This window comes from Callorhinus ursinus, unplaced genomic scaffold (genome assembly GCF_003265705.2).
Source record: "Callorhinus ursinus isolate GAN/ISIS: 27379988/994484 unplaced genomic scaffold, GSC_fseal_2.0 scaffold43, whole genome shotgun sequence".
NCBI classification, from domain to species: Eukaryota; Metazoa; Chordata; class Mammalia; order Carnivora; family Otariidae; genus Callorhinus; species Callorhinus ursinus.
In genome coordinates, this window is record NW_027397105.1 from 4,065,130 (window position 1) to 4,081,327 (window position 16,198).

Here is a 16,198-nt window from a genome sequence, read left to right on the forward strand (position 1 = left end):
GTGTGTGTGTGTGTGTGTGTGTGTGTGTGTGTGTGTGTGTGTGTGTGTGTGTTAGAGACAGAGAGGTGGGGAGAGGTGGGGCTGAGTATATATGGAGAAAGGAGGGAAACGTATTCATTCTAGGGGACATGTGTGATATCCTTTTATTTGAGGAGAATCCCAAAACAGGCAAGGGGCTGCGAGTTGTTCTGCCTTTGCTCAGGTCTTAAAGGGGGCAGATGCTTCCTCTCATAACTCTTTGGCAGCCAGTTCAGAGACAGGTGACATCATGGGCTCAGCCAGCGGGAAGTTCCCACCAGAGCCTCCCCGCTTCAGGAGGAGTGCGACATAAGAGCAGAGCCCGGTGGGAATGAGAATGCCTTAGTTCATGTCGCTTGGTCTCGCCCACCTACTGGTCCTACCTCTTTTTCAAGTGTGATTTCCCATACTTCCTACCAGTTCTGTGAGCTGTTTGTATTCCTTCCACGAAATTATTTTTCCTCTTAAGTTCTGCCAGAAATGATCTTTCTTGTTTGCAACCAGGAACCCTAATTACTAAACTCAAAGAAAATAAATCTGAAGACATACGTATCTGCTTGTTAATGGTTTACCCTGGGCAGGGGGTATTATAGGGCTCTTTTATTTTTATCATAAAATACTTAAACAGAAATTTAGAATGCCACAATAAATACTGAGTATTGCACGCAGAATTAGCAAATTTTGATACCTTTTCTTCTTTGAGTTAATTTTTTAAGAAATAAATACACATTTTAAGTCCTCTCTCCTGACACACAATCCTATCCTTTCTCCCTCTCTAGAGACAACCACTAGCCTGAAGTTAATGTGTATTCTTTCTAGCTATGTTTTTAAATTTTACTGTACACATAAAATATTAGATATGCTATATATAAACAATTTATAGTACAAAGTTGCATACTTCTATATTTTTCTAGAAATATCATCCTGGACGCATTCTGAAGCCTGCTTTTCTTTTCTTTAAAGATTTTATTTACTTGGGGCGCCTGGGTGGCTCAGTCGTTAAGGGTCTGCCTCCGGCTCTGGTCATGATCCCAGGGTCCTGGGATCGAGCCCCGCATCGGGCTCCCTGCTCAGCTGGGAGTCTGCTTCTCCCTCTCCCACTCCCCCTGCTTGTGTTCCTGCTCTCACTGTCTCTCTCTGTCAAATAAATAAATAAAATTTAAAAACAAAGATTTTATTTATTTGTTTATTTGACAGAGAGCATAAGCGGGGACCTGCAGGCAGAGGGAGAGGGAGAAGCCGTCTTCCCGCTGAGGAGGGAGCCCGATGCGGGGCTCGATTCCAGGACCCTGGGATCATGACCTCAGCCAAAGGCAGACACTTAACTGACTGAGCCACCCAGGTGCCCCTGAAGCCTGCTTTTTTTCACCGAGCATTTGTGCAGTCTGCTCATGTTGATTAATTTATTTTACCTCCGCTACTCGCCCTGTAAATAGGCCAGCATTCATTATCCGTTGTTGAGGGTCTTTGAGTTTATTTGCAACTTTCTGCTAATACAAACAGTACCACAGCGAACACCTCTGTAGTGGCCCATGGGCACCCTTGCAAGTATTTCTCTAGGTTATATACCGAAGAGTGGAATAGCTAGGTCCGAGGGTGCGTGCATATTCAGCCATACTGAATACGGGTGTGTTGTTTTAAACGATTCCACTAATGTACCTTCCCACAACTTAATGTATGAGTGTTCCCTTCCGATCCACATCACCACTAATCTCCCTATTATCAGCCTTTTTATTTTATTTATATATTTATTTGACTGAAAGAGAGAGCACAAGCAGGGGGAACTGCAGGCAGAGGGAGAGAGAGAAGCAGACTCTACAGTGCGCCCCCCCCACCCCCCTCCCCGCCCCCCCATGTGGGGCTTGATCCCTGCACCCTGGGATCATGACCTGACCCAAAGGCAGCCCCTTAACTAACTGAGCCACCCAGATGCCCTTTAATGCCTTTTTAATTTTAACCATTATGATGGAGATGAAACGGTATCTCCTTTGGGATGTAATTTGCATTTCCTGATACTTGCAAAGTTGCCTATCTTTTCATATGTTTATTGACTTTTGAGTTTACCCCCTCATTAATTGCCTGTTCCCATCCTTGGCATATCTTTCTGTTAAAGCAGTTTGTGTCTTATTTCTTTGCTTTAGCTCTTTGTATATTCTGGAAAAAATTTAAATTGTTAACATAACTGGATTAATATATTGGCCTTTTCTGTTAGGATTTGTTCTTTTTGTGGCGTGTTGAAGAAGTCATTTCCTACAACTTGTGTACATGTTAAGTCTTGTTTGTCGCAATTAGGTCCTCGATCTACCTGAAATGTGTTCTTTATGGATGGTGTGAAGTTGGATCTAATTTTACTTTTTCCATATGGATAGTCATATGGTCATAAGGTAACTGCAACTGAATAAATATATGAATAGCTCACTCCCAGGGACACAAAGCTTAGTCTTTGGAGAACCTACTGCATGAAAAAGGAATGAATTCAAAGCAGGAGAAATCATTTATTCAATAAATATATTTGGCAATTTGAGCAAAAAAAAAAAATCTATTTAGCTACTGGAATCCCATTATGCACCAAAATAAATTCTAGAGGGAATTAAATGTAAAAGATGAATTCATTAAAAGACCAGAAGATGATATTAATAAATATTTATGACTCTTTTGATGGAGTAGGAAATAGCCATAGAACGATTTTAAAATACCCAGGAATAAATGTACTAAGAAATGTATGAGATCTTTATGAGGAAAAATTGAAAATGCCACTGGAAATCCTGAAGGGAGACTTCATGGAAAAACACATCCTGCTTTTAGAAAGGAGATCGCATGTATTATTATAAAAATTATTTTTCCTTAATCTACACATTGAATACCACTCCACTTGAAATGATTTTTAACTAATCAACCAGACTTTACAGTTTATATTGTAAAATAACATCAAGCACAAATGATGTGGTTTTGGGATATAGATGAAGTTCAGTGAGGTGGAGTCCGGAGCTGATGACTAAAGATCTTGAGCCATCTTTGGTGCAAATACGTGGTTTATTAAAGCTCAGGAACAGGACCCGTGGGCAGAAAGAGCTGCTGCCCCAGGGTTGTGAGGGGTGGCTGATGATATACTATAGGGTTGGGGGAGGTAAGGAAAAGGGAGGTTTCAAGAGAACTTTCATATGCCAAAGAGTACCTACAAGATGCTGGAGGCCTTGCCATTGTCAAGTTAAGGTTGTTTTTCCCCTCTAGCAAGGCATTAACATTAAGATAGTTGGGAGCTTCCTGGAAGAATGTCACACACGTCCCACCCAGGAGTGGGAGGTGGGGAGAGGTTGTAGGTTGTCGGCTTATGCTTTGTCTTCAGCCAGGCTTCTTTTCCCTCATCACAACGCCCAAAATTCTGACCCAAAGTTGAGTGATAAGGAAGGACTTCTGTCTATGTCATATTAAAACATATAACAAAGGTTTGTAATTCTTGAGATGGTTCTTGGCAAATACCTGGAGGATGGGGGGCGGGTCTCAAACTGAGCCTGGCTTCTTTAGGGTGCCTGGTGGTGCCTTAGAAACAAATTATCTTTACCAAACTTCTTTTTTTTTTTTTAAGATTTTATTCATTTATTTGAGAGAGAAAGAGTTCACGAGGAAGGGGGGAGGGGCACAGGAAGAGGGAGAAGCAGACTCCCCACTGAGCAGGGAGCCTGCTGCAGGACTCGATCCCAGAACCCCGGGATCATGACCTGAGCTGAAGGCAGACGCTTAACCGACTGAGCCACCCAGGCACCCCTTTACCAAACTTCTGCCCCAGGCAGTGAATTCACATTCCTCGTGCCTCTGCACCCACCAAGACAGGCTGCTCTCCTATTTCCGGCACCGAGAAAATCCTGCTTTTCAGCATTGCGAACTTGGCCCTGGGGCCTTGCTATCCAACAGTGAGGTTGCTGGACCAGCATCAACATCTCTTGAGAGCTTGTCAGAAATGCAGAATCTCAGCCCCTCTCCAGACCTCAGATCCGAATCTGCATTTTAACCAGATCCCCTGGTGATTTTATACACTTTAGAGTCTGAGAAGTGATCCACTAGGCTGACCTTGTCGGTGGAATAAAATTACATGCATTAACCCCCCACACACCCACACACACACAACACACTTATTTTAGTTGAAATCAGGTTTATTCCAAAAGTGCTCTCTTTTGTCTCCAATTCTTTAAAAATTGGCCACTTCACCAAATTATTACTTTTTAAAACAAATTTGTTTTAAGTAAGCTCCATGCCTAACTTGGGGCTTGAATTCACAACCCAGAGATCAAGAGTCACCTGCTCTACCAGCGGAGCCAGCCAGGCGCCCCTAATTAGGACGATTTTTATTTTTTCTTATTTATTTTTCTAATGATTACTCTTTCAGGACATGTGCCCACTGGCCTGAAATGCCATCCTGACCAGGAGCATCTGATTTACCCTCTGGGCTGCACAATCCTGATTCAGGCGATAAACACACAGGAACAGAATTTCCTGCACGGTCACGGCAACAATGTCTCCTGTGTGACCATCTCCAAGAGTGGGGCTTACATAGCCTCCGGACAGGTCACGTTCATGGGCTTCAAGGTGAGTGTGCTTTAAAATAGCTCCCTGTAAATCAGTACAGAGGTGCGCCCCCCCCCCCGAAAACCCACCCCCTTCCAGGTCAGCTCTGTGCTCACGTCCTTCCCCTCCTTTTCCTCTTGCCTCCTCTTTGAGCTCATCTTCATTCCCTCAGGCTGGGAGTAAAGTATTTTGGTGTTCACACCAGACCCTGCAGCTTGCGGACTGATAATGCTCAGGAACCAAAAGTCCCTGCTTAATTTATTTTTATTTATTTATTTTTTTAGTCCCTGCTTAACTTAAAAACTATTGCCAGTTTCTTGCGGTTGTATATGTAAGACATGATCTAATTTCCAGAAAAAGTGCAATTACTGATTACTTCTCACCAAGGCAGGGAGCTCTCCCCTCAGACTCTTCTGAAGCCGGTCTGTGATCTGACAGTGTATTCTCGCTCCCAGGCAGACATCATTTTGTGGGATTATAAGAAAAGGGAGCTGATTGCCCGACTGTCACTTCACAAGGGCAAAATCGAAGCGCTGGCCTTTTCACCAAATGATTTATACTTGGTATCACTCGGAGGCCCAGATGACGGAAGGTAATGAACTCAACACGTTTATTTCTAGGTATGTCATGCACCCTCTCCCCCAGCACCCTCCTGCACCCCCTGCCGGACATTCTCTGTTGCCCTGTCCCTATTCAGCTGTGCGTCATGTGAAAAGCTTATGGGGAAAATACCGTAGGGCCACAGATCTCCACCTTTGATGCACATCACATCCCACTGGGGAGCTTTATTTATTTATTTATTTATATTTATTCATTTGAAAGAGAGACAGAGACAAAGAGAACACAAGCAGGGGGAGGGGGAGAGGCAGAAGCAGACTCCCGGCTGAGCAGGGAGCCCGGGGCTTGATCCCAGGACCTGGAGATCATGACCTGAGCCAAAGGCGGAGGCTTAACCATCTGAGCCACCCAGGTGCCCCCTGGGGAGCTTTAGAAATCACTGATACCTGGCTCCACCTTCAGAAAGCTGGATTTGATGAGTCGGGCTTTAGGGGGCCCCAACACTTCCCAGGTGATTCCAATGTGCAGCTGAATTTGAGCACCTTTGCTGTAAAAGAAAGATATCATCATCATCATCACCATTGTCAATGACAAGAGCTAATTTTCGGGTGGTGGGGGACGGGGGCACTTACTGTGTGACAGGTGTGTATTGAACACTTTAGCCGTGTTATCTCCTTAACCTGAGGTGGGAGCTACTGCGGCTGTGTGACAGGTGAGGGATGAACACCACCAACCGGTAAGTAGCAGAGCTGGGAGAGCCACCCTGGCAATGTGACCCCAAAGGTGGCATTTTTAACCTGCCTTGCCCGAGACACCATCTTTGCCCCCACTGAGGAACTCAAGAGTCCAGTGTAGGAGGCAGAGAATACAGACACATGAAATTCGGAGGAAAAAGATGTAAAAGCATTGTGTCAGAAAGAGCAATCAACGCGGTACCTAGTCCCACGTGAATGCTAAAGGGGCGTAGTCTGTAGAAGAAAAACAGGAGCGTCCCAGGTTTGTGTGGGATTTAATACTTCGGTGAACTCTTACAGATAGTTTCTTATTCAAGCTTTGCGGGTCTATTACAAAGGAAATTTACCTTTTTTTAAAAAAAGATTTTATTTATTTATTTGAGAGAGTGCACAAGTGTGGGGAGGGAGAGGGAGAAGCAGGCTCCCCGCTGAGCAGGGAGCCCGATGCGGGACTCGATCCCAGGACCCCCAAGATCATGACCTGAGCCGAAGGAAGATGCTTCACTGACCAAGCCACCCAGGCGCCCCAAAGGAAATTTACATCTGTGTGCAGTTATATCTTGACAGTTCTCTTACTAGATAGCAAATCAGCAGAATTTTCATGAGACTCCTCCTTTGATGATTATTCCCCCCATCCCATAAGCATGCTCACTTTCCCTGGGCTGTCCCATTTGACGGTTTTTCATAAGACACGTATCCAGAAATCAACCATTACCAGTGTCAGCTCAACTTAAAGTGGCTGTTCTCCATCCTGGGTGCACGCTGGAATCCCCTGAGGACATTTTGGAACGACTGAGGCCTGGATCCCACCCCCAGAGATTCTTCAGAGCTTGGCAATCAGGCCACCCCCAGCCCAGCCCCTACCAGAGAGATGCCCGGAAGATGAATAGTCACAGTGGGGGCAAGGAGGGTGGGGTTCTGTCCACTGGTTTCAGACAGGGGTCAGCCCTGAACTTGTGCGAGGGCCCGTTGGACCCAAACCACCAGGCTTCTCCACAGATGAGGAGGAACAGAAAGGATGCCGGGAACTGCACTGGACATTCTGCAGTTTGTATGTGCATATATATATTTTTTAAATATTTTGTAACCTGCTTATGGAACTATTTTGCATTAATGTTATGCTATCAATGTAATGGAACCTGCTTTTTGGTTTGGGCGGGTGTTTTGCATTTTCATTTTAAATTTTATTTGTTAAAAATATTTTTTTCAGGCATAATGAACAGGGTTATATTAGTTTCAGGTGCACAATATAATGATTCAACAATTCTATACATTGTTGGGCACTTGGACCGCCTCCAGATCTGGGCTATTGTAAATAATGCTGCAGTAAACACAGGGGTGCATATATATCTTTTTGAATTAGTGTTTTCATTTTCTTTGGGTAAATACCCAGGAACGGAATTACTGGATCATAGGGTAATTCTATTTTTAACTTTTTGCGGGCCCTCCATACTGTTTCCACAGTAACTGCACCGGTTTGCATTCCCACCAGTGATGCACAAGGGTTTCCTTTTCGCCACATCCTCTCCAACACCTGTTGTTTCTTGTGTTGTTGATTTTAGCCATTCCGACAGGTGTGGTGGTATCTCATTGTGGTTTTGATTTGCATTTCCCTGATGATGCGTGATGTTGAGCATCTTTTCATGTGTTTGTTGGCCATCTGTATACCTTTTCTGGAAAAATGTCTATTCAGATTCTCTGCCCATTTTTAATTGGATTTTTTTTTCTAGTGTTGAGTTATATAAGGTTTTTTTTTTATGTATTTTGGACATTAACCCCTTATCATATATGTCATCTGCAAGTATCTTCTCCCATTCAGTAGGTTGCCTTTTTGTTTTGTTGATGGTTTTCTTCGCTGTGCAAAAGCTTTTTGTTTTGGTGTAGTTCCACTCGTTTAATTCTGCTTTTGTTTCCCTGCCAAAGGAGAGGTATTTGGAAAAATGTTTCTATGGCCCATGTCAAAGAAGCTATTGCCTGTGTTTTCTTCTAGGATTTTTATGCATTCAGGTTGCACATTTAGGTCTTCAATATATTTTGGGTTTATTTTCGTGTATGGTGTAAGAAAGTGGTCCAGTTTCACTCTTTTGCACGTAGCTGTCCAATTTTCCCAACACCATTTATTGAAGAGACTGTCTTTCCCCCATTGTATATTCTTTTTTTTTTAAAGATTTTATTTATTTATTTGACAGCTCACAAGCAGGGGGAGCGGTAGGCAGAGGGACAGGGAGAGAGAGGCTCCCCACTGAGCAGGGAGCCTGATATGGGGCTCAATCCCAGGACTTTGAGATCACGACTGAAGGCAGATGCTTAACTGACTGAGCCACCCAGTATATCCTGGCCTCCTTTGTCATAGATTAATTGGCCATAAAAGTGCAGATTTATTTCTGGACTCTATTCTGTTCCTTTGATCTAGGTGTCTGCTTTTGTCCCTGTATCATACTGTTTTGATCACTATAGCTTTGTAGTAATCTTGAAATCTGGAATGTTCTTTCTTTTCCCAAAATTGCTTTGGCTACTCAGGGTCTCTTGTAGTTCCATACACATGTGAGGATTATATGTTCTACTTCTGTGAAAAATGCTGGTATTTTTATAGCAATTGCATTCAATCTGTAGATTGCTTTGAGTCCAGTATGGACATTTTAACAATATTTGTTCTTCCAGTCCATGAGCATAGCATGTCTTTCCATCTGTTCGTGTTGTCTTCAATGTCTTTCATCAATGTTTTATAGTTTTCGGAGTACAGGTCTTTCACCTCCTTGGTTGAATTTGTTCCTAGGTATTTTATTCTTTTTGGTGCAATTGCAAATGGGATAGTTTTCCTAATTTCTCTCTCTGTCACTTTGTTATTAGTGTAGAGAAATGTATTTTCTGTATTTTAATTTTTGTGTCCTGCTACCTTACTGAATTCTTTTATATGTTCTAGTAGTTTTTTTGGTGGAATCTTTAAGGTTTTCTGTATATAATATCATGTCATCTGCAAATAGTGACAATTTACTTCTTCCTTACCAATTTGGATGCCTTTTATTTCTTTTTCTTGTCTGATTGCTGTGGCTAGGACTTCCAGTACTATGTTGAATAATAGTGGTGAGAGAAGACATTCTTGTCTTGTTCCTGATTTTAGAGGAAAAGCCTCTCAGTTTTTCACCATTAAGTGTGATATGTAAGCTGTAGGTTTTTCATATATGGCCTTCATCACGTTGAGATATGTTCCCTCTAGACCTGCCTTGTTGAGCGTTTTTATCATGGATGAATGTCGTACTTTGTATAATGCTTTCTCTGCATCTACTGACAACAACCTGCTTTTTGATTAACTTTATACCAAGGTCATATTCCCTGTGGGTTTGTGCAGACACAGATCTTATTCTTTGCAATGACTGCGTTGTATACCATTGTATACCAGATATGCTGGAATTTGTTTGGCCAACGCACTATGTCAGTGCCTTTTATTTGTTTTTAAATTTTAAACCTGTTTTTGGAAAATGGAAGCTATACCATGTCCATGGTTTATAAAGAAAGGATGTCATCCTGCTATGCACAAGAATTCAGAATTCATAGCCCTTCCACGTGAAGAGCTCTCCCAAGGAGCACGGGGATTTCTTTTTATATTTCATTGAGATATATTTCACATACCACAAAATTCACCCATTTAAAGTGTATGGCTGTATGCATTTTGGTATAGTGGTTATCTGAGGGGGTCCTTCCTTCCTTCCTTCTTCTTCCTTCCTTGTTCCTTCCTTCCTTTCCTCCCTCCCTTCTTTTTTTTCTTTTCTTTCTCTTCTTTTTTCTTTTCTCTTCTCTTCTTTTCTTTTCTTTCTTTCTTTTTGCTGAACTACTTCCCCAAAGACATTTTTTACATGTCATGTTGTGCAACCACCACCACAAACAATTGTAGAGCATTTTAAACACTCCAAAAAGAGACCCTCTGCCTATTAGCAATCACTCCCCATTCCTGCTCCACCATTACCCCCTCAGCCCCGGGCAACCACTGACGTACTTTCCATCTCTATAGTTTTTCCTGCTCTCACTGTCTCACGTAAGTGGAATAATACAACAGGTAGCCTTTTGTGACTGATTTTCTTTATTAAGTGTAATGTTTTCAAGGTTCATCCATACTGTGGTATGTATCAGTCCTTCATTCTTTTTAGTGTCCAATAATATTCCATTGTATGGCTGCACCCCATTTTCTTCATCCATCAGTTGATGGGGCTGTGGGTCTTTCCCACTTTCAGGCTATTGTTCATAATGCTGTTATGAACATTCATGTACAAGATTTGGTGTGGATGTGTGTTTTCATTTCTCTTGGGCATGAGGTACTTGGTTTTAAGAGTCTTTTTTGGGGGGGGTGATATGCCTCTCAAGTTTTCTACTTCAGATGGTATCTATCAATTTCCTACTAAGAAAAAAGAAAAAATTATGGCTCTTACACTACCTCCTACCTCCCCATTCCTACCGATCTTGGTTCTACCTGGATTTTAGAACCCCTGTGATAATACCTTCTACATGGAGGAAATTTGGGAAGCATAGCCAGACACGATTTTACATTAACAAAGTTTGTGACATCTGCATTCCTTTTTCTCTAAATTTTGATTCAGATGTTCCCCAGCATTTTTGGTATTATTGTCTGAACACATTCAATTTAGGACTAAGTTGTGTGATTGCACCCAGAGAGAAGGAAACAGAACGCAACGCAGTGCTTCTCCAAGTGTGGTCCCCAGACCAGCAGCATCAGCATCACTGGGCACTTTTTAGAAAAGTGAAATCTCAGGCGCCCCCCCACAACCCCCCGAGACCTGCTGACTCAGAAACTCTGTGGGTGAGTCCCGGCAGCCTCCGAGCAAGCCCTCCATGTGACTCTGGTCCGCGGTCACATTTGGAAGCACTGCCTGACATCATTCTTGTCCTTGTGCTATTTTTTTTCTGGAATACTTCTCCAAGTAAATATTTTTACATGAGATAAATGGGTGGCAAACTTTTATGCCTTGCTTATCTGAAAATGTCTTTATTTTAGCATCAGGCTTCATTGATGGGGTCACTGGGTTCTAGCCTCATTATCATTTTTCTTCAAAACCTTTGAAGTGTCACCTGCTTGTCTTCTAATATCCAGTGTGACACAGGAGACATCTGGGGGTCAGTGTAATTCTTTCGTTCCTTTTTTTTTTTTTTCTTTCTAGAACCACTAAAAAAAACCTGTTTGTTCTTTTGAGAGCCTGTCTCCCCCTGACTTCTTCGGTCCCTCTCGTTTTGGCAGTGTGGTCGTGTGGAGCATAGCGAAGAGAGAAGCCATCTGTGGCAGTCCCGCGGCCGGCCTCAACGTGGGGAATGCCACCACAGCGATCTTCTCGAGGTGCCGGGATGAGATGTTTGTTACTGCTGGAAAGTACGTGCCTGCAGTCCGGGTTTTCAGAACTCAAAAATCACTATATTTGCTTGTCTGGAAAGCAAGGTCATTCCAATTTGGGTTCCCCTGCAAAATTAGTCCTGCAAAATTACCTTCCATCCTAATTCCTAATTTGCGTGGTTTTGTAGTCCTTAAAAATCCTTTTAACGGAAAGTCTTTTAAATCTGGTTATTTGAGAACTCTGTGCTTCCTCCTGAGGAGGGCTCTGCTCCTCGGCGAAATTCATGTCGGGTTCTGGTCTGTTTGTGACTGATAACACACTACCTGCAATGCATGCCCACAGAGCAATGTGCACAATTGCACGGATTCACTTACTGGTCTATCTTTCTTAGCACCTGCTCTTGATTTAGGTCTCCCGAAATGATAGTTTGCGAATGGACTACGCCAGGAAGCTTCAGATGTTCGACTGTTAGCCATATGAGAGCGTTTCCGGTAGAGTCAGCTTTTGACCAGCTAATGGGGACCAAGCTGAAAGCCAACATCTGTCTAACAGAAGACACTAACTTACAGATTCACCAATTCGGGGCTCTGCCTGGAGTCTGAGCTGAAGGTTAAACTCACACAAAAGCATCGTCTTTTACACGGTGTGCCAGTTCAAAGGTCCAAACACTGTGAACGTGGGGTCGAAATACCTGTTGGGTGGAAACTATCTTTTTCAGCCCATGGATGATGGTCTTCCATCTGTGAAAGGCACACACCACTGGCTACTTTTCCAGCCAGAGTAAAGAATTTCTGTATGGCCCCTCCTTGTGATATGCACCATGCATTTGTTCTGGGGCTAATTATGAGGACGGATTTACTTAGCAGCTATGAAACTAGCTGGCTGAACGGGAGCCAGCCCCTAAGAGGCGAATCTTATTAGGAGAGCGCTCTGAGCCCGAAGCAGCTAGCCGTGGCCTGCCCTGTCTTCTGAGGCCACTGACGGCCATGCGTGTGTTCACTTCCTTGAGTTTGCAGAGTGGCTTCATGAAGCCTTTGCATGATGAGGGTCCAGCTGCCCTTCAGCAGCTGCCATAGCTGCGGGCGTCAGCTCAGCCTGGTGTCCACAGACAGCGTTTCTCCAGGAGCCAAAACTTGAATTGAAGCTGCCCCCCCCCAAAACTTTTTCTTAGGGCAATCTATACTCTAGATCAGCTTCAATTGCATATGACAGTGATAACTGAGAACGAGGACTCTTAAGCAAGACTTCTGGTCCGGCACCCACAGCATCCTCCATGATGGTCCCAACGGCAGATGTTCCATGATATTGTCCCTCACGAGAGATCCTGCAAATTCCAAATTTGACATCCACCAGGAAGGCCACGGAGAAGCTGGTTTTTTTTTTTTTTTTAATTTTGAAAGTACTCAAAAAAAATATTTGAACAAGAAATAGGTTTGTATTCAAATAAAAAAGTATTCAAAATACTTATTGAGCACTTATTAAGTGCATAACTCTGGAGGGGGCTAAAAGAAAAAGGAAAACCGAACTCGATCTATTTTTTATTTCTAATTTTTTAAATTTTAATTAATTTATTATTTTTTTTAAAGATTTTATTTATTTGACAGAGAGAGGGAACACAAACAGGGGGAGTGCAAGAGGGAGAAGCAGGCTTCTTGTGGAGCAGGGACTCAATGTGGGGCTTGATCCCAGGACCCTGGGATCATGACCTGAGCCGAAGACAGACGCTTAATCGACTGAGCCACCCAGGCGCCCTTAGTTTTATTTTTTTTTTAAAGTTGATTTATTTAAGTACTCTCTATGCCCAGAGTGGGGCTCGAACTCAAACCCCGAGATCAAGAGTCACGGGCTCTTCTGACTAAGCCAGCCAGGTGCCCTGATCAGTCTATTTTTAAATTAACCTTTTCTGCCTTCGACTATTAGCTTCACCTATGATGTTGACTGCGATATGTTTATACAGTTATTAATTCAGATTAACTCAACATGCAATGATTAAATGCCAACTATATGCCAAGTCTTAAGTCAGATGCTGATTTTGTGCGGCCCTTTGGTTACTTAGTCTCATTTCTCGTGAAGACAGGACTCTCCATAGTGAAGCATTTTCCTTGAAAAGACGTCCTTACAGCTGCAAGCCTTGAAAGAAACATCCTTAGTGAACTCTGGTTTGCTCTTTGTTTATCTGCTTGCATTTATGTCTGCTCTCCCTACACTGGAGAGTATTCACTGGCTGTAAATCCTTGCTCTGCTGCGTTTTCTCATTTGGAGAGTAGGGGGAGCATAAATCCTACCTCAGAGGGTGGTCGTAAGGATCGACTGGAAGATTTTAAGTAGAACACGAGGCCTAACAAACCCTCAGAAATATCCAATTCTCTTCCCTTCAGCCGCCTCTTCAGGGAAAGGCAGAAAACAGAGAAGAGATCAAGAGATTCTTAAGTGGGTATCCATTTGATTGTGTCTCTCTTCCACAGCGGGACAATCCGAGTATGGGAACTGGATCTCCAGAATAGAAAAATCTGGCCAACTGAGTGCCAAACGGGTCCGATGAAAAGAATAGTCATGAGTATTACAGTAAGTATTACTCTAAGTGTGATTGTCAGTAACTATTGGAACAAATTCCTGTTAATGGTATTGACCGAGGGGGTGTGTGTGTGTGTGTGTGTGTGTGTGTGTGTGTGTGCGCGCGCGCGCGCACGCGCGCGGATGTGTGCACACATGTGTGCACATACATAGGTACACGTACCTTGGGCTGAGGGTAGGGAAGTGAGGTCTGGACCTCGGGGATGCCAATTGAGGGGGCACAGGTGAGGGGGAGTCTCACTTCCAGAGTCTCATTCCCTCCAGAAGTTGGAGAGGAGCTGCTTAGACGCAGCTCTGGGAGAGTCTTGTTTTACTGGGACTTGGGCTCTGCCATCGGACCCAGACACCTGCCTCACCAGGACAGAAGCCATGTATCCAGTAGGCACTTCGTGGCCACAGCACCTCCCGATGGTACTGGGATACAAAATAATTCTTATTTCTGCCACTGGGCATAAAGTTCCTAACAGTGAAACTCATTGTTGACACACAGTCCCTTCTGTAAAGAGGAATTATTCCTATGTCTTTAATGTGGACTCACACACTCATACAGACAACTCCATCCTCCACTGACTTGTTTCTCTTATCTAACACATCATCGTTTTACGCAGATAGACTTTGGAAAATATGAGATAAAGCAATTCTTCTCTTTGAAGAATTCATCCTAGGCACCCTTAGGAGGTGTCTCCAGAACGGGGACTGGCAGGTTATCTATGCATGCAGATCTAACATGAGACACAAAGAGTCTTCCAGCGAAATGCACAGGCTAGTGGGAGTCTCACATTTCCTCCAATTCTGAGTTTGGCCCTGATTCTGCGCCCCACTCCGAGCTGTTCGTACCCATCTTAGAGTCTAAGGAAATTAAAGTCGTCATGAGCACCTTTGTAGGTCTTCCTTGGGCCTCAGAGAAAGTCTGTCCCACCCCCGGATCGGGGCTCACGGGCATCCCTGAGAAAACACAGGTCTCTGGGCCTCTTTTCCTCTCCGATCTCCAGATGGCCGACGACGATAGCTTTTTCTACCTCGGCACCACAACTGGAGACATTCTGAAAATGAACCCAAGGACCAAACTGCTAGCAGACACTGGGCCCGCAAAGGACAAGTTCAGTCTGGTGAGTAGAGACCGCCAACGTCTGTCCTACCCGGCTCGCTTCTGGCGATTTCTTCCCTCCACTGCAGCACAGACCTGTGTGAAGAGTCTGTGGAAAAAAGACAAAGAGTGTGTTGTGTCCAAGGCCACACAGAAATTTGCAAGGTGCACTGATTTATTACTGTCTGAGCCCTCATCTCTGGTTTATATGCTGTATTCCTCGGGGTCCTCACTTAGGGAATCAGACCACACGTTTTTTACATCTTCCAACCACAGGGCCATAAATATACACACAGAGGTATATCATTTTTGTCCTAATCTGATAACTAGATCTTAGATTTTTTTTTTTAAAGATTTTATTTATTTATTTGACAGAGAGAGAGACAGCGAGAGAGGGAACACAAGCAGGGGGAGTGGGAGAGGGAGAAGCAGGCTTCCCGCGGAGCAGGGAGCCCGATGCGGGGCTCGATCCCAGGACCCTGGGATCATGACCTGAGCCGAAGGCAGACGCGTAACGACTGAGCCACCCAGGCGCCCTAGATCTTAGATTTTAGCCCCAGCCAGCACTGAAAGTCCTAAGCAAGACCTAGACATTGTGGATTGTTTCTGTTTGCAGAGTTCCTAAAAATTCTGGTTAAAAGTCCAGAAAGACCTCGATATTTAAGCAAAATAAAAAGCCTACAATCAGAGGATCATCTCGTGGAATAAGTGCTGCTATTTCCAGGACCCCCAGAAAGTTACAAGGGCTGTTTCCACTAACCTTTGAATTTGAATTTGAGGGCTTGTAGTAGGTTCTGCACCCGCCTGTCTCATGTCTGATAATAGAACAGATGGTTCTCAGCTTCAGTGCCTTCCCACTTAGCCGATATTCCCAAGAAGACGTGAAATCTTGCACCGCATGCCCAGGGAAGATGTTAGAGTTTTCTTAATCATGCAACCATTAAATGCTCGAACTTTTAAGGACATGCATAAGAATGAGAGAACACTATGGTATGGGTAGAGAAGGGTTTAGAAATAATCCCACAGGAGGTTGAAGTGCAGTCCAAGTTATTTTTAGGAGGGGGATTCCAGTATATGAAATAGATAAAAGCAAAGCAGATCAGTTGAAGGAGGGCAAGACTCAGATCCCTGCCATTTCCAACTCCTGAGATCCTTCCAAAGGGCTCCATGAAACGCTATGGAAAAATACCGATCTGGATATTTTTGGCACCCGCCCCCCCCCAGCACTTAAGATTCTGGCCGCCTTAGTGTTCCTCAAGCTTTGGGTACTTAAGTGCCATTGATTGTGGTACTGTGGATGCTAACCATGGAGGCATTTGGGTTGG

The 16,198-nt window shown here is 43.8% G+C and overlaps 1 protein-coding gene across 2 annotated transcripts in view; it reads left to right on the top strand.

The window, feature by feature from the left end:
• Window positions 1-16,198, top strand: part of CFAP52 (cilia and flagella associated protein 52) — a 43,082-nt gene that overhangs the window by 3,332 nt on the left and 23,552 nt on the right. The window contains exons 2-6 of one of the 2 annotated variants that reach the window (XM_025864237.2): window positions 4,403-4,602; window positions 5,037-5,173; window positions 11,122-11,250; window positions 13,678-13,777; window positions 14,779-14,895. In XM_025864237.2, coding sequence (XP_025720022.1) covers window positions 4,403-4,602; window positions 5,037-5,173; window positions 11,122-11,250; window positions 13,678-13,777; window positions 14,779-14,895 — 683 coding nt within the window. The remainder of the gene's footprint in view (window positions 1-4,402; window positions 4,603-5,036; window positions 5,174-11,121; window positions 11,251-13,677; window positions 13,778-14,778; window positions 14,896-16,198) is intronic. The other variant, XM_073881706.1, reaches the window with a different exon arrangement.